At 43.8% G+C, this 24,307-nt stretch overlaps 1 protein-coding gene across 1 annotated transcript in view; it reads left to right on the top strand.

Annotated features, from left to right (window-relative positions):
- Window positions 1-24,307, top strand: part of c2h10orf67 (chromosome 2 C10orf67 homolog) — a 135,172-nt gene that overhangs the window by 92,894 nt on the left and 17,971 nt on the right. Inside the window, exons 10-16 of the mRNA XM_033015600.1 lie at window positions 186-317; window positions 5,115-5,203; window positions 10,709-10,774; window positions 12,641-12,728; window positions 18,055-18,117; window positions 18,201-18,292; window positions 23,554-23,613. Of these exons, the coding sequence (XP_032871491.1) occupies window positions 186-317; window positions 5,115-5,203; window positions 10,709-10,774; window positions 12,641-12,728; window positions 18,055-18,117; window positions 18,201-18,292; window positions 23,554-23,613 (590 nt within the window). The remainder of the gene's footprint in view (window positions 1-185; window positions 318-5,114; window positions 5,204-10,708; window positions 10,775-12,640; window positions 12,729-18,054; window positions 18,118-18,200; window positions 18,293-23,553; window positions 23,614-24,307) is intronic.

Here is a 24,307-nt window from a genome sequence, read left to right as displayed (position 1 = left end):
CAAAATAAATGACCATCTTTGCCATTTAAGTGTTACTATTGGAAGAGAGGCTCCTACCCATATATTCTTTACTTTGGTGTTCCACCCATCGACCAATTGTAAATTGTCTTGTCACTGTTGAAAACTCATTAATTTCTGCAGATTTTCTTTAAATTTATCACATAGAACCCCTTTTTCCAATACAGATGGAAGAAAGTGAACAGAGCTCAAAAAGTTATCTATCTCCAAAAGAAAAGGAATCGGAATTAAGTCATCAGACGGGCGCCTCGTCTTCAATAGAGATAGATTCTGCTACTGAGAAGAAATTGGTAGTACAGGTAATAAAGTACAAATGTTGTATTAACATGGCGTTTATTGTAGGAATAAACAAGGTAGAGATCCAATGCTGAAAAGATAAATCATTATGTGAATAAATAATTTACAAATCATGATACAAAAAATCTGAGATAAAATCAGAACACTTTGAAAATGTTCAGTGCGTAAGGCAGCATCCTCTCTCATCTTCTGCAACTTCAAGGAAGATGAAAGCCTCCTGAAAGTAGCAGAAAACTACATGTCTAGAGCTAATGATGAACTTAAGATAGTGCTATAATTCAAAATATTGAAGAGAATAATGCAACCAAAAGATAATAAATCCCCTGAATTATTAGGTTTTGAAGGAGGCAGCTAGGGGGGGATAGTTGGATATGCTAGTTGGATGCACAGAAGGCGGCACAATGGCAAAGCCGTAGAGTTGCTGCCTTATAGGTCCAGAAACCCAGGTTCGATCCTGACCAAAGGTGTTGTCTGTACAGAGATTGTACGTTCTCCCTGTGACCAGGTGGGTTTTTTCCGGATGCTCCAGTTTCCTCCCACACTCCAAAGAAGTATAGGTTTGTTGGTTAATTGGCTTCGGTAAATTATAAATTGTATAATCTGTGTGTAATGTATAAATTGTAATGTATAATGTAATGTATAAATTATAATGTATAAAATATTGGGCCTGTCCCACTTAGGCGATTATTTGGGCGACTACAGGTGACTGCCGCAAAATTTTCAACATGTTGAAAAATTTTAGACGACGGGCATCAAATTTTTGCTGTCGTAGGTTGTTGTAGTTTGACGTAGGTGTTGTCGTAGGTTGTCGCCAGGTGTCGTAGGTGAATTCCATTAAAATTAGTCCCCGGCAGTCGCCTAAAGAGTCGCCTTAGTGGGACAGGCCCTTTCGTGTAGAGAGGTGATCGCTGGTCAGTGTGGACTTGATAGACTGAAGGGCCTGTTTGTGCGTGGTATCTCTAAACTAAACTAGTTGGCCTTTTTAAGAAAAGAGGGAGATAGAGAGTGGAATTAAAGACCAGTAGTCTGACATAAGTAGTAAAGAAAATGCTAGAATCTATTGTTGAGGAAGTGGTAACAGGGCACTTAGAGATAATATTAGAATTAGAGAAAACATAGAAGGGGAAAACAAACCATTGCAGAAACAGACACAAAATGCTGGAGTAACTCAGGTCAGGCAGCATCTCTGGATAACATGGATAGGTGACATTTTGGCTTCATTAGACTGGGGAAACTCATCCATTGAGTGCTATCTGTGGAGGCAAAGGTATGGCTGACATTTCGGATGGAGACCTTTCATCATAAATACAGAACAGTTCAGTGTGTCTATATATCATAGACCATATATATAAACACATATAAATAAACAGATAATGTGCAATAGGCTGTTATAGTTCAGAGTTAGTTTGATGGCGAGTTTAATAGCCTGATGGCTGTGGGGAAGAAGCTGTTCCTGAACCTGGATATCAGCAGATTTCAGGCTCCTGTACCTTCTACCTGATGGCAGCGGAGAGATGAGTGTGTGGCCAGGATGGTGTGGGTCCTTGATGATGTTGGCAGCCTTTTTGAGGCAGCGACTGCGATAGATCCCTTCGATGGTGGGGAGGTCAGAGCCGATGATAGACTGAGCAGTGGTCAGATTCCAGTATTTGCTGGGCTGGGAAGGCTGGGCTGGGAAGACCCAGATCTGTCAAGGACTGTGGGGTGGTCACAACTTTCTGCATTCTTTTCCGCTCCTGGACGCTCAAGTTGCCGAACCAAGCCACGATGTAACCAGTCAGTATGCTCTCTACTGTGCACCTGTAGAAGTTCGAGAGAGTCCTCTTTGACATACCAACTCTCCGTAATCTTCTCAGGAAGTAAAGGCGCTGATGTGCTTTCTTTATAAATGCATCAGTGTGCTGGGACCAGGAAAGATCTTCAGAAATATGCACGCCCAGGAATTTGAAGTTCTTGACCCTTTCCACCATCATCCCATTGATATAAACAGGATTGTGGGTCCCTATCCTACTCCTTCCAAAGTCCACAATCAGTTCCTTGGTTTTGCTGGTGTTGAGAGCCAGGTTATTGTGCTGGCACCATTTGGTCAATCGGTCGATCTCACTTCTATACTGTGACTCGTCATCATCAGTGATCTGACCCACAACAGTGGTGTCATCGGCGATCTTGATGATGGAGTTTGCACTGTGTCCAGCTACACAGTCATGAGTATAGAGTGAGTACAGCAGGGGGCTGAGCACGCAGCCTTGAGGTGCTCCCGTGCTGATTGTTATTGAGGATGACACATTTCCACCAATACGGACAGACTGGTCTAGGATGAGGAAGTCGAGGATCCAATTGCAGAGGGATGCGCAGAGACCCAGATCTGAGAGCTTAGTAACCAGCTTGGAGGGGATGATGGTGTTAAACACCGAGCTGTAGTCAATGAATAACAGCCTGACATATGAGTCCAAGTGGTTCAGAGCAGAGTGGAGAGCCAGTGAGATCGCATCCACCATTGATCTGTTGTGGCGGTAAGCGAACTGCAGTGGGTCTAGGTTTTTATCGATGTAGGAGTTGATATGCTCCATGATCAACCTCTCAAAGCATTCATCACCACAGACGTTATTGCCACTGGTCGATAATCATTGAGGCACATCACCTTGCTCTTCTTGGGCACCGGTATTAGTGAACCCTTTTAAAGCAGGTGGGAACCTCAGACCTCAGAAGCGAGAGTTTGAAAATGTCCGTGAAAACTCCAGCCAGTTGGTCCACACAGGTTTTTAGAACACGACCGGGTATACATCACGTCCAGGCTCTTTCCGAGGGTTCAACCCCCTAAAGGACCTTCTGACGTCGGCCTCTGTGACTGTGACCATCATGGCGAATGGGGGCTCGGGAAGGCTCATCTGTGTTCTCCCTATCAAAGCGTGCGTAAAACGCATTGAGCTCGTCACGGAGTGATGCTTCGCTGACAATTGAGCTGCCTCCTGATTTCGCCTTCTAGGAGGTGATGGCATTCAAGCCATGCCACAGTTGCCAAACATCCGTCTCATCCTCCAGCTTGAAGCAGAAGTCCCTTTTGGCCTTTTTGATGGCCTTAGCAAGGCCGTATCTGGACTTCTTGTAGACCTCTGCATCTCCAGACCTGAATGCCCGGGATCTGGACTTCAGAAGAGTGCGGATCCCATGGTTCATCCAAGGTTCTGGTTAGGAAACACTCGGAAGGTTTTTGTTGGGATGCAGTCCTCCACACATTTCTTTATGAAGTCTGTAACGACTGTGGCGTATTCATTTAGGTCCGTTGCCGAATCCCTGAACATTGCACAATCTACAGAGTCCAAACAGTCCTGGAGTTGTTCCTCTGCCCCCTCCTCCCCCGACCAGCTCTGTGCAGTCCTCACCTCTGGGGGTGCGCTCTTCAATTGCTGCCTGTAGGCAGGAAGCAGCAGCAGTATGGTCGGATTTACTGAAGTGAGGGCGAGGGATAGAGCGATAGGCGTCTTTGATGGTCGTGTAGCAGTGATCGAGGGTGTTTGGTGCTGCAGGGGACATGTTGGTGGAAGTTAGGGAGTGATTTCTTCAGGTTGGCTTTGTTGAAGTCCCCGGCTATGGTGGTGAACACCTCGGGGTAAGCCGTCTGGTGCTTGTTGACCACGGCGTGCAGCTCCTCCAGTGCCAGATGGACATCAGCCTGGGGTGGGATGTAGACCGTGGTCAGGATGATGGAGGTGAATTCCCTCGGTAGGTAGAAGGAACGGCACTTCACAGCCCAGTGTTCCCGGTGTGGAGAGCAGGAGTTGGATAGGACTGCCACGTCTGAGCACCACGCAGAGTTGGCCATGAGGCAGACGCCCCCTCCTCTCCCTTTCCCAGATGCCAGTGTGCGGTCCATGCGATGGCTGGAGAAACCTTCAGGCTGGACTGCTGAGTCTGGGAAGCTGGGGCTGAGCCATGTCTCTGTGAAACAGAACACATAGCATTCCCTCAGCTCCCTTTGGTAAAGCAGTCTTGTCCTTAGGTCCTCCACTTAAATGATGAGGACCAAGCAATCTATCTTTGTTTTTTTCCCAGGGAGAGGATGTGTGAGAGTAGTCATGCAGGAAATGAAGGAAATGTCTTTGATGGCTCCATCAGCAATGATAGTGGGGATGTCACTTTTCCAGAAAAAGGAGGGCATTTCATCTTGAGAACAGATGCAACACGATGGAGAAACTGAGGGAAAGGGATAGTGCCATTACAAGGAGGCAGGACATATAGTCTAGTAGCAGTACGTTTACAGTAGATATCGGTGGCTAGCTTCTCTCCTCTGGTGGGGACAGCGAGATTCGGAAAAGGAAGCAAAGTGTAAAGAAGTGAAGGGTGGCATAGTGGTGCAGCGGTAGAGTTGCTGCCTCACAGCGTCAGAGACAAGAGCTCATTCCTGACTACGGGTGCTGTTAGGCACAAATATTGTAGGCCTCATGTTTGGCACAATTATTGTCGGCCTGTTCCTGTACTGACCTTTCTACGTTCTTCATTCTCTTTCTCCACAGGTGCTGACTGTGTTGTTGAGTATTGCTGAGAACTGTTAAAATGCCCTCTTCGTACTATTGAAGAATTCATTTCTAATTTTGTTGCAAAAGTATACAAAAAATGAAAGTTTGTAAATTATAGACACATATAAATTGTGTAATACATTTTATATGTTATTGTTACTGTTGTTACTGTTATACTGTAACTATCATTGTTCAAAAGAACTAATTTATGTAATTGGCAATTTTTTTCGGAAAATATGTCAGAAAACATTTGTTTTTCACTTTTGTGTTTCTTCACAAAAGGAAACTCAATCTCTGGATAGCGAACCTCTCATGGAAGAGCTGAAAAATCTCAGGAAGAAATTCAAGGAGCAAAGAAAAATTATAGACGAGTAAGTGTCCAAGAATGTTATGTGAAGCATACAAATCAATAGCAGAACATGTTAGGGGAAAATTCATCATTGGTTGCAAACACGAACTGCATTCAAGAGCTACAAAAGACACAATGTTCTAGAGTAACTCAGCGGGTCAGATAGCATCTCTGGAGGACATAGAAGGGTGACATTTCTGGTTAGGACACTTTTTCAGACTGATTGTGGGGTGGTGGTGTGGGGGGGGGGGGGGAAGAAAGCTGGAAGAGAGGAGGAGGCAGGACAAAGTCTAACAGGTGAAATGTTGATAGAAGCATTTCAGGTCTTGACCCAAAGCATCACCTATTCCTTTCCTCCAGAGATGCTGCCTGACCTGCTGAGTTACTCCAGTATTTTGTTTCTATCTTCGGTATAAACCAGCATCTACAGTTCCTTCCTAAACAGGGAAAAGGTTGGTACAGGTGAGGGTTTTTTTTTTTTTTGATAGGCAGATGATTGGACAAAAACTAGAGATGAAAAGACAATGTGTCAGACAAAAGGATTGAAGAGTCATGAATTCTGAAGCTACAGGAAGGAATGTAGGTGGAAGGGGAGAAATAGGTGCAGGTCCAGGTGGGGGTGCAGGAAAGATGGGGGAGGGATAAATTAGGGAGGGGAGGGATAAGGGAGAGGGGAGGGTTTTGTAGTTGCCTAACGTTGGAGAATTCAATGTTCAATGTAAGCTACCCAAGCAGAATATGAGGATTTGTTCCTCCAGCTTGCATGTGGCCTCACTCTGGCAATGGAGGAGGCCCGGGACAGAAAGGTCAGGATGGAAATGAAAAGAGGAGTTAAAACAGATAGCAACCGGGAGATCCAGTAGGTAGTGGCGGATCGAGCACAAGTGTTTGTCAAAACGGTCGCCGAGTCTACACTTGCCGATGTACAGGAGGCCACATCGGAAACACAGTAGATGAGGTTAGAGGAGGTTCACGTAAACCTCTGTCTCACTAGAAAGAACGGTTAGGGTCCCTGGATGGAGGTGAGGAAGGAGGTATAGGTACAGGTGTTACTTCTCCCGCAGTTGCAGGGGATAGTAACTGGGGTGGGGGTGTTTTGGATGGGAAGTGTTGAATGAACCAAGGAATTGTGGAGGGAGTCGTCTATGCAAAAGATGGAAAAGGGTGGTGGTGGGATCATGTCGGAGGATGATGTGTTGGATGCAGCGTGTAGTGAAAGGTGAGGACCAGGGGAACTCCAAACATCTAGGGGGAGAGGGAGTGAGAAAACAAAGGAGAGAGCTGAGGGATCCATCTGTGACAGTAGGGGGGAATCAACATCTACTAAAGAACGAGGACATCTCATATGTCTTATGGAAAGCTTCGTCTTGGGAGCAGAAACAGCGAAGATGGAGAAATTGAGAGTGGGGGTTAGAGTCTTTGCAAGAAACAGGGTAGGAGGAAATGTCCTCCACCTAACAGTGAGGTCCATTGGATTGCAGTAGAGATCAATCAATAGTTTGACCCCTGTGTGTTTGGAGACAGAGAGAACAAGAAAGGTGAAAGAAGTGTCAGATAGTCCAAATGAAATCAATGAATTCTGCACAGGTGCAGGAGGCTGCCCCGATGCAGTTTTCAATGAAGCAGGGAAAGAAGTTGGGGATGGTCCTAGTATACGTGCGGAACAAGGGCAGTTCGGCGTAACCAACAAAAAGGCAAGCATAGTTCTGGCCAATGTGAATCTTTAACTTGGAGAAAGTGAGAACAGTCAAAGGAGAAGTTATTGAGGGTGAGGACAAGTTCTGTCAGGCGGAAGAGTGTGTTTGTAGAGGGAAATTGATTGGGAAATTTTCAAGGAAGAATCGGAGGGCCTTGAGACCTTCCTGGTGAGGGGATGAAGGAACTGGACTAAAGATGAGGCAATAGGGCCTGGAAGCTGAAAGTTACCGAAGAGTTGAAGAGCGTGTGAGCTATCTCAGATGTAGCTCGGAAGGCACTAGGCACTAGGCAAAGTGGGATAGGATGACATTCAGGTATTTGGAGATGAGTTCTGTGGGACAGGAGCAGCCAGCCATGGTGTGTCTGCCAAGGCAGTCCTGTTTGTGGATACAGTGCGGGGCTTGGGAACAATTATGGTTGGAGACTGTGGAGGGGAGATGACCAGAGATTATGAGATCGGAAACACTCTGGGAGATGATGGTCGGGTGTTCGTCTGTGAGGTTTTGGTAAAGAGCTGGTACAAGGAGGTGGCTGAGAGTTGGTGCCTTGTCACAGCAAGGTCGAGGTCAACCTGCCAGACAACGACCGCACCACCTTTGTCGGCAGTTTAATAACAATTTTGATATTGTTGCTGAGTAAGCGGAGGGCATTAATAGCTGGTGCGCTCTTCTCTGACCATTTGGTTCATTAACCGACAGGGAATAAACTTATGGGGCTGACCCACTGCGGTGACCTAATCCGCGAGTTCAGAAGAGTTTGCCCTTGACTCATACTCGCAGCATGGTCGACACGAGGTCCTAGGAGGTCTTTGTAACTCTCCTTCATTTTCGAGAGTAGTCCCCGTGTACTCGAGGCCTCAGCTAGGTCGCGGCATACTTTTCAACATGTTGAAAAATGCCCATGAGTAAAAAAAGGTCACCATGGAAAAAATCGGTATTTTTTTACTTGTAGGTTTAGTTGAGGTAGGTCATAGTAGGTCGGCATGTTATTCGTAGGTAATCGAGGGTAGTCAAAGGTAATCAAAGGTAGTTGAATGTAGTCGTAGATAGTCTTCAACATAGTCGAAGGAGGTCTTCAACATGACACTTTTTCAAACTCTCCTAAACTCTTCTAAACCCGCCAAATAGGTCGCCGCAGTGGGACAGCCCCCTTTACAGAACCATTGGGCAATATATTGTAAAAAGGGAGTGGGGTAGAGAGGGAGGGGGGTGGGGGGTAGAGGGGGATGGGGGTAGGGGAGAAGGGAGAGGGGGGTAGAGAGGGATGGGGAGGGGGTAGAGAGAGATGGGGAGAGGGGTAGAGAGGGAGGTTAGAGGGAGAGGGAGGGGGTAGAGAGGGAGAGGGGCAGAGGGGGGGTAGAGAGAGGGAAGGAATTAGAGGGAGAGGGAGGGGGTTGAGAGGGAGAGGGCAAGGGAGGGGGGTAGAGAGGGTGGGGGGCAGAGAGGGAGGGGGATAGAGAGGGAGGGGTAGAGAGGGAGAGGGATAGAGAGGGAGGGGGTTGGGGAGGGGGAAGAGAGGGGGGTGGGGTGGGGGGAATAGAGGGAGGGGGTAGAGTGGGGGGGAGGGAGGGTAGAGGGAGAGGGCGAGGGAGGGGGATAGAGAGGGAGGGGGAGAAAGGGTGGGAGTGAGGGTAGATAGTGTGGGGGCCTCTCCCTCCTCCACCCTGCCCCCCCCCCCATCTCCCTCTACACCCCACTCCCCACCCCATCTCCCTCCTCCTCATTTCCCTCATCCTCCTCCCCTCACTCCCATTCCCTGCCCCAGGACCTACCCAGGCCGTAGAGCAGCGCCAGGGCATGGAACTCGGCCTCGTTCTCGTACTCGGCCCGGCCCTAACTTGGTTCCAGCCGCAGCTTCGTTCTTGACCCCAGTCACGGCCCCATCCCAGGCACCAGGCTCTGCTCTCACTCCAGCCCGAGCACCAGGCTCGGCTCCAGCCAGGGCCGGCGGCATCACCCTTGCTGGCAGTGGCAGCCATATGAGTGCTCTGGAGTCACCCTCCCTCCGGAGTGTCCCGTCATGCCTTGCGAGTGAATTGTGACGTCACTCGGGTTTTTTCCCCATTTTTAAAAAACTTTAAACGATTAAAAAGTGCAGAAATATAGGTGGGAATGTGACGGTAAGATGTTTATCACCTCGACGGGAAAAATGTGAGTAGAATGTGTGAAAATAGGAAGGCTGTGGCCTAATGTTTGGAAGAAAATAGGAAAATAGAAATTGGCATTCACACATACACACAGACAGCCACAAACAAGACAAAGAGTTTTAGTAATAGGACAGACAGACAGACAGACAGACAGACTATATATATTTCTATACACGTGCAGTACACAGCACAAACGCTTTTAGCCTATCCAATTCTATATGTGGGCAGAGAATAAATATATTCTTCTCAAGCTGATATGTACTGACTGAATATTTTTCCCAGTTTGTGGCTTGCCTAAGAGCAGTGATACTGCCTGTATCTGTTGATGAATTGCATATTTGCAAACCAGCATCAGCAGTTCCTTGTTTCTGTATATTTTCATTGTTGGTTCTTCAGATGCCTCAGCATTTAGAAAAATATCCTCTCAGAGCCATTCTTCCTGGAATTCCTTTCCGCTCTCTCAATTTTCTTGATACCTTGCATACATGTTCTAACAATGATACCCTGACTTCTCTGGTCAGTAATCTAGATCTGTGTGGGATGCAACAAAAACCTATAATATTGTATTGTTGCTCCAAGGTAAAATACTAATGCTTTTCTCGGATGCTTGCCTTGCCTTTGGGATCATCAAACAGGATCTGTATTGGCATCCTTCAATGGAAGGTTCGATTGCGTGGGATCCAAGGAGAGATAGCTGAATGGATAGCAAATTGGCTTAATGGAAGGAAGCAAAGGGTGATGGTGGAAGGTTGCTTCTCAGACTGGAGGCCTGTGACTAGCAGTGTGCCTCAGGGTTCGGTGCTGGGCCCGTTACTGTTTGTCATCTACATCAATGATTTGGATGAGAACATACAGGGCAAGATTAGCAAGTTTGCAGATAGTGAAGATGGTTGTGAAAAATTGCAGCAGGATCTTGATCGATTGGTCAGGTGGGCGATGGAATAGTTGATGGAATTTAATACAGTGAAATGTGAGGTGTTGCATTTTGAGAAGTCTAACAAGGGAACACAGTGAATGGTAGGCCTTTGGGGAGTGTTGTTGAGCAGAGGGGTCTAGGAGTGCAGATGCATGGTTCCTTGATGGTCGAGGCATTTCCGAATTAAATATTTTCCCTGAAATGGTAATCCCCCGTTTCCTAAGTAAATGTGTGGTGTTCTAAAAAGTTGATTGGCTTGTTCTCTGTTTTCCTGACCAAAGACTTCAGCACTAAATTCCTCATCAGTATCAATGTTTCTACCTGCTGCTATGTTACTGGCTAAGCATGCTTAAAGATAAATGGAAATATGGCAGTTTTTAGATTTTAAAAACTAATAATTTAATTCATGAAATTTTTGAAAGAGCTTTTTCATGCAAAAAACAACACTCATCTCCGTTGATTTTTTAATGTCCTGGAATATCTTTATATCTACCTGGTTTGAGTAAGACACGCATTATTTTCTCCAGGAACGGATCACGTAACTATGTTTCCCTGAATTTTTTTTATCTCATTAAGTGCTAAGACGGATCTTCTGCATATATGTGCCTATCTGACAACGAGGTATCATCCAACTCCTCAACGCTGCAGGAAATCTCCCAATATTTAGCTATCTTTTGAAATCAGTAGTCTTGAATATGAAACTATATTTTATCTATATATAAATCATTACAGAATGGTAAATGGTATTGACCTTTATTATTTTTTAGTTATAATAAACATGGAGATCGAACAAATCGAATGTGGGAAAAGAAATTTGCGATACTGAAACAAAGGTATGATTTGTAAAGCTCATAACCAAGGTGATATTTTTTTATAGATCTGTGAAATATTGTGAGCCGTTTTGGACTCCATATCTGAGAAGGTATGTGTTGGTGTTGAAGTGGTTCCAGAGGACTTTTACGAGAATGATCCTGAGGATGATTGGGTTAACATATGATGAGCATTTGACCCCATTGGGCCTGTAGTCACTGGGGCTTAGAAGGAGGAGGGGAGACCTTATTGAAACTTAACAAATAGAATAAGACCTGAATAAAGTGAATGTGGGGAGGATGTTTTCACTAGGACCAGAGGGCAGAGCAGGACAAGGAGGAATTTCTTTAGGTCGAGGGTGGTGAAACTGGAATTCATTGCCACAGATGACTGGAAGCCGTCAATGGGTATTTTTAATGCGCAAACTAGACTAAGTGGGACCCGTTCGGTCCCAGCATCACACGGGCGGGCTGGTCACCAACGCAATATTCCACCTCTCCACCAATTCCAATATTGCTTGCCAGTGGGGGGGGCTTTCTGTTGCGCTAGTATGGGTGTTGTGGGCCAAAGGTACTGTTTTCCAGAGGGCTAGTATAGACATTGTGGGCCGAATGGATTCTTGGGCTGGCAGCCGACTGTTGCAACGATTTTAAAAGCCAAGCCAAGGCAAACAATTTGGCCGCAGCCACCCGACAACCAAAATTCATTTTCTAAACACAAACTTTTTATAAAAGGCGAGGCAAACAATTGGGCTGCAGCCACCCGATAGCCAAAATTCATTTTGTGAACACATACTTTTTAAAAAGGCGAGGCAAACAATTGGGCTGCAGCCACCTGACAATCAAAATTCGTTTTGTGAACACAAACTTGTTAAAAAGGCGAGGCAAACAATTGGGCTGCAGACACCTGACAACCAAAATTCATTTTGTGAACACAAACTTGTTAAAAAGGCAAGGCAAGGCAAACAATTGGGCTGCAGCCACCTGACAACCAAAATTCATTTTGTGAACATAAACTTGTTAAAAAGGCGAGGCAAACAATTGGGCTGCAGCCACCTGGCAACCAAAATTCATTTTGTGAACACAAACTTGTTAAAAAGGCGAGGCAAACAATTGGGCTGCAGCCACCTGACAACCAAAATTCATTTTGTGAACAAAAACTTGTAAAAAAGGCAAGGCAAACAATTGGGCAGCAGCCACCTGTCAACCAAAATTCATTTTGTGAACGCAAACTTTAAATAAAAAGGCAAACAATTTGGCAGCAGCCACATCAAGGGGATTCACCGTGGAGTAGACGTGCATTCAGTGTTATTCACAGCTCAGAGAGCCGTGACCCTCTCGTTTCCTGGGTCTGGCAGAGACTCAGTGAGGCACGACACTTACGGGTTTTATAGTCCCTTCCCCCTGCCGCCAGCGGGGGCAGCAGAGAGAATGGGGATTTTTTTTTAAACATTAATATCTCTCTGATTTTTCATCGATGGGAAAAATCTTGCGGTCCCGGAAGGCGGAGGGGTGCGCTAAGCGAGGTAGTCAAAAATGACGGCTGTAGGTGGCGGCGTTCTCTCGGAATTCGCAGCACAGTGGGCCAAAAGCGGTCAAGATCAGACTTTTGGTAATATAGATTGACAGATTCCTGATTAGTAAGCGTGTCAGGGGTTATACGGAGAAGGTAGGAGAATGGGGTTGAGAGGGAATGATCAGCCATGATTGAATAGCAGAGATGAATTGAATAGACTCAATGGGCTGAATGGCCTAATTCTGCGCCTATGATTAATGAACTTATGAATATGTTATTATACGCTTAATTATTGCTGTAACCATTCATCAAGATTACATTTATGCTCCATTGACATACAATGTTATTTTATTAAAAAATCTGTAAACTTTCAGTTATCATGCAATAAAGGATGAGATGTTTCTGAGATGTTCCTTGCAACGGCAAGCACCTATGTTGCACCGTGCTTTTGCACGTTATTCAGTAAGTACCAATTAATGATATCTGCAATTGTAGAAATATTCACCATAAGTATTCCAACATATAGTTGTTTTTGCCAGTTAACATTTGACAGAAATTTGACAAAAAACTCCAGCAAATTTGTGAGGCATGATTTCTCATGTACAAAGCCATGATAAGTCATCCTCATCAGTCCTTATGTACACAAATGTTGGTAGTTCCTGTCCCGAAGAATCCTCTCCAACAATTTACCCACCACAGATGTCAGGCTAATCAGCCTGTAGTTCCCTGGATTGTCCTTGCTGCCCTTCTTAAATAACAATACAAATTTAGACACCCTGCAGTCTTCTGTAACCTCACCTGGGTCTCAGGAATGTGCAAATACAGTATCTGCAAAAGCCTGTGCAATTTTCTCTCTAGCTTCCCACAAGGTCCAAGGATGTACTTGGTCATTCCCTTGGGATTTATCCATCTTTGTGCTCTGACCTTTTGGACATGTAGGACCTTGTCAAAAGTCTTGGTTATATTGAATGGTAAAACTGGTTTGAAGAGCCAAATAGCTTGCTCCTCCCCCTGTTTTCAATTGTTTCATAGTTCTATCAATGCTTCAGGCATTACTACTGGGTCCTCAACCACTGAGAATCTATATTAATGATAGCTATATGAGCTGACTGTACAAAGATATGTGGGTTAGCAAATTATCCAAAAGCCTGAAAATTAATATAAATATAGGTTAGGTGAGTGAGCAACAAGTTGGCAGCTGAAAAAATAATGTAGAAAAACATAAGGTTATCCCTTTTGAAAGGAACAATGAGACAGGAATAATAGGGCAAAACAGTGGCACAAAGGTAGAACTTCTGCCTCACAGCGCCAGAGACCTGGTTTCGATCCTGACTACGGGTGCTGTCTGTGCCGAGCTTTTAGTTTCCCCTTGTGACCGTGTGGGTGTTCTCCGGGTGCTCCGGTTTCCTCCCATATTCAAAGATGTGAAGGTTTGTGGGTTAATTGGCTTTTGTAAATTGCCTCTCATGTGTCATATGCGAAAGTGGCATAACGTAGAACTAGTGTGCGGTTGATCAATGGTCAGCGTAGACTCAGTGGGGCAAAGGGCCTGTGTTCTTGCATTTAATTTGCTTGTTTTATTTATTTGTGTGCGTGTGCGTGTGTGTGCGCGTGCGTGTGTGTGTGTGTGTCAGGCACGTGCCGTGAGTAATAACTCTGGGTAGGCAGTCAGCCGACTTTTTAAAAAAATTCTTAAACCGCGCATGGGCAGATTGTTCTCTCCGTGAAAAATAAAAATAAGTAACAATTCAATTTTCCCAAGGCTTCTAAATCTCCTTCATTTTTGAATTACTGAATGGGTGGGGGACAGGGGATGAAGGCAGGTGGAGAGATGCTGGGGAAAACGGGAGCACACCGGGACGTTGAATCAGTTGTCATCTTATTGAATGACAATACTAATTCAAGGTTCCAATTGGAGGGAGAGTTCCTTTCACAGCGTGTGGAGAGTCTGTGCCAGGGGTTAAAGATGCGGGGAGGGCAGGAGTGTTGAGAAGGAGAAGGTCGGAGATCATGTCAGACTCACTCACCGCTGCCACAGCGCTCCGGGCACGGACAGCAGAACTGGTCGCCACTTCCTGGGAAGGAAGCAGCTCGGGTGACTGCGAGCGGCCACCGGGACCCGACAGCAGAACCGGCCGCCACTTCAACGCCTTCTGTCGGCCCGCTCACCTCTGGCAGTGCTCTCCGTCTGAACACCTCTCACCTGCCGCTCGCCGGCTTTGCTCATATGTAACCCACTTGCGACGCTCCGGGCACGGAGCCACCGCATTGTGGCCGGGGAGTGAATTAGCTCAGGTGGCCACCGGGACCAGACAACCCCTTCACTCATATCAGCCGCTTCCCGCAAATCCTTAAATTCCGACAGCCGAGTAACCTCAATTGGTCCCTTGAGTGCGCTGTCGGAATTTAAGGATTTGTGGGAAGCAGCTGATATGAGCGAAGCCGGCAAGCGGCAGGAGAGAGGTTTTCAGATGGAGAGCACTGCCAGAGGTGAGCGGGGACCGGCAGAAGGGGTTGTCTGGTCCTGGCGGCCACTCGCAGCCACCCGAGCTAATTCACTCCCCAGCCACAATGAGGTGGCTCCGTGCCCGGAGCATCGCAAGTGGGTTGCTGGCCCCAATACCCCTCCTTCACAACGCTCCTGCCCTCCCCGCAACTTTACCCCGGGCCAGACTCCCCAAACACTGTGAAATACAGTATTTAAAAGCATAAAGCACCAAGAAATGTACTTACCACGTTATTGGTACATGAACTTCATTCTTCACTCTTTGTTTCCTAAGATACACTTAAAATAATGGCAATCCATGTTTGAAAAACCCGCCAAGAAACTCGCGCTGCGCATGCACAGTACTGCAAAGGCAGAATTTCTGCTGCTTTCAGCTCCGCTTGAAATTGACGGCTTCAGGCAGTGCTGACGGCACGTGGGCTGCACAGACCTTCCCATGTTACAAGTGCTGTGGTAAAAAGGCATGGAGATTTATGCCTACCTAAGAGATCGATCTCTTAGATAGGCATAATTCTCCCATGCCTTTACTATTTATATTTAATAATTGCCATTTCATAATTTTAGTGCCTGCCTTGCCTACCCTGACGGCACGTGCCTGGTGTGTGTGTATTTGTGTGTGTGTGTACTTAAGACATGAGAATGATTTTTTTAAATATTAGATCATGAACCTTTGGTATTGTCCATCCTGGGCTGCTGTGGAGGCAGACTTGTAAATATTTCAAGGCAGGGATTGACAGATTTTTGAATGACAAGGGAGTTGAGGTTTATATGTATGTAATGTTACGGTCAAGATTGGGTCAACTATGGTCTTATTGAACAGTGGAACAGATTCAAAAGTGATTTGCCAAATCTTGCTCCTATTTCTTCTGTAAATAATAAAGCAAATATGGCTATGAAATCTGTCTTTCAGTGTGAAGTTCAGAAGAATGGAGTAGAAACTTGATCCTAATTAATTTGAATTAATTTATCCTGTTAATCATGGTCGGAGTTCAAGCCAAGGTGAAAGAGAACTAATGAGAATATAATGAAAATTGATGCCAAGTAGAACATAGAACAGTACAGCACAGGAACAGGCACTTCATCCCACAATGTCTGATGCCATAACCAACTTTTATCTGCTTGCACATATAACCATATAACAATTACAGCATGGAAACAGGCCATCTCGACCCTTCTAGTCCGTGCCGAACACCTATTCTCCCCTAGTCCCATCTACCTGCGCTCAGACCATAACCCTCCATTCCTTTCCCGTCCATATAACTATCCAATTTATTTTTAAATGATAAAAACGAACCTGCCTCCACCACCTTCACTGGAAGCTCATTCCACACAGCCACCACTCTCTGAGTAAAGAAGTTCCCCCTCATGTTACCCCTAAACTTCTGTCCCTTAATTCTCAAGTCATGTCCCCTTGTTTGAATCTTCCCTACTCTCAGTGGGAAAAGCTTATCCACGTCAACTCTGTCTATCCCTCTCATCATTTTAAAGACCTCTATCAAGTCCCCCCTTAACCTTCTGCGCTCCAAAGAATAAAGCCCTAACTTGTTCAACCTTTCTCTGTAACTTAGTTGCTGAAACCCAGGCAACATTCTAGTAACACTCCTCTGTACTCTCTCTATTTTGTTGACATCCTTCCTATAATTAGGCGACCAAAAAATGTACCCCATACTCCAGAATTGGCCTCACCAATGCCTTGTACAATTTTAACATTACATCCCAACTTCTATACTCAATGCTCTGATTTATAAAGGCCAGCACACCAAAAGCTTTCTTTACCACCCTATCTACATGAGATTCCACTTTCAGGGAACTGTGCACAGTTATTCCCAGATCCCTCTGTTCACCTGCATTCTTCAATTCCCTACCATTTACCATGTACGTCCTATTTTGATTTGTCCTGCCAAGATGTAGCACCTCACACTTATCAGCATTAAACTCCATCTGCCATCTTTCAGTCCACTCTTCCAACTGGCATAAATCTCTCTGTAGACTTTGAAAATCTACTTCATTATCAACAACCCCACCTATCTTAGTATCATCTGCATACTTACTAATCCAATTTACCACACCATCATCCAGATCATTGATGTACATGACAAACAACAGTGGACCCAACACAGATCCCTGTGGCACCCCACTAGTCACTGGCCTCCAACCTGACAAACAACCATCCACCATTACTCTCTGGCATCTCCCATTCAGCCACTGTTGAATCCATCTTGCTACTCCACCATTAATACCCAACCATTGAACCTTCTAAACCAACCTTCCATGAGGAACCTTGTCAAAGGCCTTACTGAAGTCCATATATACAACATCCACTGCTTTACCCACATAATCCACATTCCTCCATTGCCTGCCTATCCATGTGCTTACTCAAAAATCTCTTAATTGCCACTATCATATCTGCCTCAACCAACACTCCTGACAGAGTGTTCTAGGCACCAAATACCCTTTGTGTAAAAGATTTGCCACACACATCTCCTTTAACTTTGCCCCTCTCTCCTTAAAGCTATGTCCTCCAGTAGTTGATTTTCCAAGCTGGGAAAAGGTTTCTGACTGTCTACCCTGTGTCTGTCATAATTTTATATATTTCTATCAGGTCTCTCAATCTCTGGCATTCCAGTGATTACAATCCAAGTTTGTCTCACCTTCCTTTGTAGCTAATGCCTTCTAATCCTGGCATAATTCTGATAAACTTCCTCTGCACCTTCTCAAATCCTCCACATCCTGCAATGCACCAACCAGAACTGCAAGCAATCTTCCAAATCCAGTCTTATAAAGCTGCATCAAAACAACCTCTCTCTTAATGTTCTCAATGTGGGGGGAGTCCAGAACCAGGGGTCACAATTTAAGAATAAGGGGTAGGCCATTTAGGACTGAGATGAGGAAAAACTTCTTCACCCAGAGAGTTGTGAATCTGTGGAATTCTCTCCTACAGAAGGCAATGGAGGCCAATCCACTGGATGTTTTCAAGAGAGAGTTAGATTTAGCTCTTAGGACTAAATGAATCAAGGGCTATGGGGCAAAAGTAGGAACGGGGTTCTGATTTTAGATGGTCAGACATGACCCCTACTTTGCCATCCTTATTCCTCCTCCTTACTGGAACATACCAGTCCTGAACTTTGATCACCTGCCCTTTAAATAACTCCCACGTCAGATGTGGAATTACCCAATAACAGCCAATACCCAACCCAATCTATCCTCTGGTTCCCACTTTATTTCCATGCAATTGTATTTGTTATGTTTTTATTATAATTTGTGAAGTGTTTTATCTCAAAGGTAATAGGAGATCCTGGAGTTGATTTTCGACCAAGCCATAATATGTCTCCATATTTCACATTGGTAGGTAAATAATAATTCTACATAAAATTTAAAACTCAAATATGCTTTGACTGTAAGGTTGACTTTGTTTTCATTGCATTTAGCCTGAAATAGGGTCCCAATCGGCACCGCAAACAGCACAAACAAAGCATAATATGGACAGACCTCCTAGTGCTCCTAGTACTGTTAATTTAAGGTAAAATATCTAATAATCAATGGAAAATAATCATTTGATCAATGAAGTAGTTGCATTTATCTGTTATTTAAGTATGAAGGCATTATGCCTAAATAATCAAGAACGTGACCAACATTGTGTCAAGCAAGATAGCATCAAGCAGGAAATTAGGGATGCGTGTAGCATAGATACCGCAGTTATCATGGGTGACTAATCTACATATAGATAGGGCCAACCAAATTGGTAACAGCGTTGAGGAGGAGGATTTCCTGGAATGTATACGGGATGGTTTTTTAAACCAATATGTAGAGGAACCGACTAGAGGGCAGGCCATCTTAGACTGGGTATTGTGTAATGAGAAAGGATTAGTTAGCGATCTTGTTGTGCAAAGCCCCTTGGGCAACAGTGACCATAATATGGTGGAATTCTGCATTAGGATGGAAAGTGACACGGTTAATTCAGAGACTGGAATCCTGAACTTGAATAAAGGAGACTTTGAAGGTATGAGACAGGAATTGGCTAGGATAGAATGGCAAATTATACTTAAAGTTGACGGTGAAGATGCAATGCCAAAGATGTAAAGACCGCATGGATGAACTCCAAAAATTGTTCATTCCTGTATGGCGAAAAAATAAAACGGGTAAAGCAGCTCAACCGTAGCTAACAAGGGAAATTAAAGATAGTGTTAAATCCAAGGAAGAGGCATATAAATTGGCCTGAGGAAGCAGCAAGCTGGATGACTGGGAGAAATTTAGAATTCAACAGAGGAGGACAAAGGGGTTAATTAAGAGGGGATAAAAGAGCATGAAATAAAGATTGCAGGGAATATAAAAACTGACTGTCAAAGCTTCTTTAGATATGTAAAAAGGAAAAGATTAGTGAAGACAAATGTAGGTCACTTACAATCAGAGATAGGAGAATTTATAATGGGAAACAAGGAAATGGCAGAACAGTTAAACAAGTACTTTGGTTCTGTCTTCACTAAGGAAGACACAAACAATCTCCCAGAAATACTAGGGAACCAAGGATCTAATGGCATGTTGGCCTTCATTGCGAGAGGATTTGAGTTTAGGAGCAAGGAGGTCCTGCTGCAGTTGTACAGGGCCCTGGTGAGACCGCAACTGAAATATTGTGTGTAATTTTGGTCTCCTAATTTGAGGAAGGACATTATTGCTATTGAGGGAGTGCAGCATAGGTTCACCAGGTTAATTCCTAGGATGGCGGGACTGACATATGATGAAAGAATGGGTCAACTGTGCTTGTATTCACTGGAATTTAGATGGATGAGACGGAATCTTATAGAAACATATAAAATTCTTCAAGGATTGGACAGGCTAGATGCAGGAAACATGTTCATGATGTTAGGGGCGTCCAGAACCAGGGGTCACAGTTTTAGAATAAGGGGTAGTCCATTTAGGACCGAGATGAGGAAAAACCTTTTCATTCAGAGAGCTGTGAATCTGTGGAATTCTCTGCCACAGAAGGCAGTGGAGGCCAATCCACTGGATGTTTTCAAGAGTTAGATTTAGCTCTTAGGGCTGGAGGAATTAAGGGACATGGGGAAAAAGCATGTATGGGATTCTAATTTCAGATGATCAGCCATGATCATATTGAATGACGGTACTGGTTCGAAGGGCTGAGTGGCCTACTCTTGCACCTATTTTTCTGTTTTCTATGTATTGTTAACAAATACATTTTCTGATCAAAAATAGCTGATATTTTTAATGAAGTTATTAAGCAAGTAATGCTGGTCTTTGTTTCAACAATCCTGGCACAAATCTAACATCAAAGTTGCCAGTATAATAGGAGCCTTTATATGTCCCGTTGGTCAGTTAACCAAAGACAAAGGCTTCACCATATTTTCATATTCTATTCGTTTAACCCTAACTCTAAACAAATATCTCTTGAAATTTCTTACTGATAGTAATTTAACCCAAATATCAATGCTATTGCTCTAGAACTGATATATGGCAAGATATGCCATATAGGGCAAACAGGTCGATGGAAGACGCAATGTCACTGGCCCTCCACTCCACCCTGACACATCTTTACCAGCGGGACAGTTATGTGCGGATGCTATTCATAGATTATAGCTCCGCCTTTAACACCATCCCCCCCCCATAAACGAGTCACCAAGCTGGACCACCTGGGCCTCAACACACACCTGAGCAGCTGGGCCCTGGACTTTCTCACCGGCCGACCACAGACTGTGCGCATGGGGAGGCAGGTCTCCTCCAGCATCACCCTGAACATCGGTGCACCACAGGGCTGTGTGTTGAGCCCCTTCCTCTTCTCCCTCTACACTCTCGACTGCAAACCCACCCACGAGGCCAACACCATATTAAAGTTTGCAGATGACACCATCGTGGTAGGCAGGATCACGAGTAACAACGAGGCCGCCTACAGGACAGAGGTAGAGAACCTGGTGAGCTGGAGCCGTGAGAACAACCTGATCCTCAACGCAGCAAAAACAAAGGAGATGATCCTGGACTTCAGGAGGAGACCGAAGACCTTCGTCCATCAGCCCATCACCATTAACGGCGAGACAGTGGAGGCTGTGCAGAACATCAGGTACCTCGGGGTCAACATCAGCCACGACCTGACCTGGACCGTCAACATCACGGCGACGGCCAAGAAAGGACTTCAAAGGCTTCACTTCCTGAGGTGCTTGAAGAGGGCACGTCTCCCACAACAGCTGCTGGTGAGCTTGTACAGGTCAGCCATCGAGTCAGTTCTCACATACTGCATCACAGTATGGTACTCTGGCTGCACCGCAGAGAACAGGAAAGCTCTCCAACGCGTCATTAAGACTGCTGAGAGGATCACTGGCACCCAGCTCCCCAGACTGGAGGACATCTACCGGACCCGCTGCATCCGGAGGATCAAGGGCATCATTAGAGACAGCACACACCCTGGACACTGCCTCTTCACCCTCCTGCCCTCAGGAAGACGATACAGGACACTGAGCGCCCGCACGACAAGACTAAAAAACAGCTTCTACCATAGAGCTGTGACACTACTGAACTCTATCCCCCTCCCACACTGATTCCCCCCCTCTCTCTCACACACCCGCCCATACTCCTATATGTTTATAGTCTAATTTTTTAATAGTTCTTTTTTAAACGTATTTTTATACTCATATTCCTGTGCAGCTGGAGGACTGCTCCAACAAAATTTTGTTGTCTTGTACAATGACAATAAAGATTATCTATCTATGTGTGTTGCAAGAATGGATAACTCATTCAGACGTGAACCACTTACATGACCAATCAGAGGACCAATAAACAGAGATACCTACATCAGCATATTGAGACTTATTGAGTTTTAGCATGTTTCATTTGAAGCCTGTAGGACAGGAAGTATGACCGTGCACATGAAGATTATTTAAATGTTACTTTATTGGATCATACAAATGTCACTTTATCGCATGAAAAATGTTATCATGGTGTGCAACACCTATCAGCCTTCCAACATGTAGCTGAAGACACCAAGAGATTCACATGGGTTGGATTAAAAATTGCCATAATCTGAACAGGTAGCAGACTTATATTAATTTAATTCTTATTTGCATAGTTAAATAGATCACCTAGCAAATCCAAGAATAGCATATCTAATAAATTTATAAGGTTGTACATCAAAACAATAAACACATACACACAAATTTTCAGACAATACATTTTCCTCACTGAGCAGTAGCTGGGATTTTTCTAAAGGAGGCCCAGTTGCTGGAATACCTCTTAAACTTGCTTCTTTCTCTCCCTAACAAAATATAATGTACACTATAGTTACTTAAAACTGGCCTAATAGGTCCAGTTCAATTTAGATTTTGGAAACCTCTTTTTATGGCAGAATATCAGTCATGGCACTTTTAATTCTCAGTTCTATTTTCCAAATTTTATTGTTAGTATAAATGTGATTGGGGTAAACCTATGTTCTATTTGCAAAGGATAGCCATTCTTTATTTAGAAGAAAGGATATCATTTCCATCATATGTGCCAAGATGTTTCGACAAGTTTATCTTTTCATTTTGAAGAAATTGATTGAAGTAAATCCTTATACTAGTCACAGTAGAGTACAAGCTCCATCACTTAATCTTTATGACTGTGTAATTTATGCACAATGTAAGTTGGCGTGAAGCAGCAATCACCTGTTTTCAGATTAGTTATAGACGTCCTCACAAAAGTAGCCGCTTTTGCTACTTATTTATTTACTTGGACATTCATATGACATTCCAAGCAATGAAGGCTTCCAAATCATTTCAAACTATATTTCTAATAATTTAAAAATGATTCTCTGAACATGTAAAATATACTAAAAGTCAGAATATATCTATACAGTGAGAATAATTGTACTTATTTATTTAGTTAGACATTCATATGGCATTCCAAGTAGTGAAAGCTTCAAACTCATTTTAACGATATTTCTAATAATTTGAAAATTATTATCCATGGTACATCTATATATACAAGAAATGAAAGTAATGCTAAGATTCTGGGAACGTTTTCTTTAAAAAGAGTTAAAGATTTAAAGATTTTTTTACATTTCTACAGTAGTTATTGCTAAATATCGATCAGCTGAGTATAGTGATACCACTATCATAAACATAAATGATTAATATGCATTGAATTATACAACATGAGAATTCCAGCTGACCTTAGATTAAATGCATTCCTACCATTTCTACAAATCTAGTCAAGAGGTAGTTTAGTGCTACAACAAATTGGAAGGGCAGCATTAAACAAATAACTATATTGGGATGTATTTCAAAATCATTGAAACCAACTTTCTGCTTTCTGCTGATTTACAAAAAAAGTCGGATCTCACTTTTTGCAGATATCCCAGTAAAACTTACTGCAATATGCCAGAATTATCATAAAATAATTCAAAATCTTGAAAATTATTTGTCAAACATGAAAAATACTTTAATATATATAAAAATGCAAACAAAAACACTCAAAACACATAAACTAATTAATAACGCCTAAACTAATTAATAATATTTGACTAAACATTTAATTTAAAAATGTAATTTATTTGGTATTTCCGTTGCTCAATGATAGCCATTCCTCGCCATTTAAAGAAATAGACTCTAACTTTGTGCAGATATGGTAGGTAGATTCTATTGTGAGCGAAAACAATTTGTGACAACTTCACGCTGTATTACTAACTCCATGGTCTCCAGCACTGGAGTATGTTCAGAAAATCACCAGCAAAGAATGACAATCAAATTTGTGACTTCTGTTTATATATTTGGGAATCCCAAACTTATTTTCCCTTTACAGCACTGAAGGAGAACATCAACCTGTTGATTCCATGTCAACTCCAACAAAGCAATTCCATCGGTCAGTACAATTATTTACTTTCTCTCTTGCTCATATTCTTGCCGTTTGTTCTTTTGTGATTTGCCTACACTAGGGCAACTTACAGATGCCATCGAACCTACCAGCACATCTTTATTTGCCTCTGTACTCCACAATTTGAGATGTGTAATAGAAAAAAAATAACATGTGGTTAAAGTGCACATTGTCAGATTTTATTAAAGACCATTTTTATACATTTTGGTTTCACCATGTAGAAATTACAGCTGAATACCCCCCCCCCATTCCAGGGCACCATAATGTTTGGGACACATGGCTTCACATGTGTTTGTAATTGCTCAGGTGTGTTTAAAGGCCTCCTTAATGCAGGTATAAGAGAGCTCTCAGCACTAAGTCTTTCCTCCAGTCTTTCCATCACCTTTAGACACGTTTATTGCTGTTTATCAACATGAGGACCAAAGTTGTGCCTATGAAAGTCAAAGAAGCCATTATGAGACTGAGCAACAACAATAAAACTGTTAGACACATCAGCCAAACCTTCTTAGGCTTACCCAAATCAACTGTTTAGAACATCATTAAGAAGAAAGAGAGCACTGGTGAGCTTACTAATCGCAAAGGGACTGGCAGGCCAAGGAAGACCTCCACAGCTGATGACAGAAGAATTCTCTCTATAATAAAGAAAAATCCCCAAACACCTGTCCAACAGATCAGAAACACT

The sequence above is a fragment of the Amblyraja radiata genome, chromosome 2 (assembly GCF_010909765.2).
Source record: "Amblyraja radiata isolate CabotCenter1 chromosome 2, sAmbRad1.1.pri, whole genome shotgun sequence".
NCBI lineage: Eukaryota > Metazoa > Chordata > Chondrichthyes > Rajiformes > Rajidae > Amblyraja > Amblyraja radiata.
This window is presented reverse-complemented; position numbering and strand designations above follow the sequence as displayed.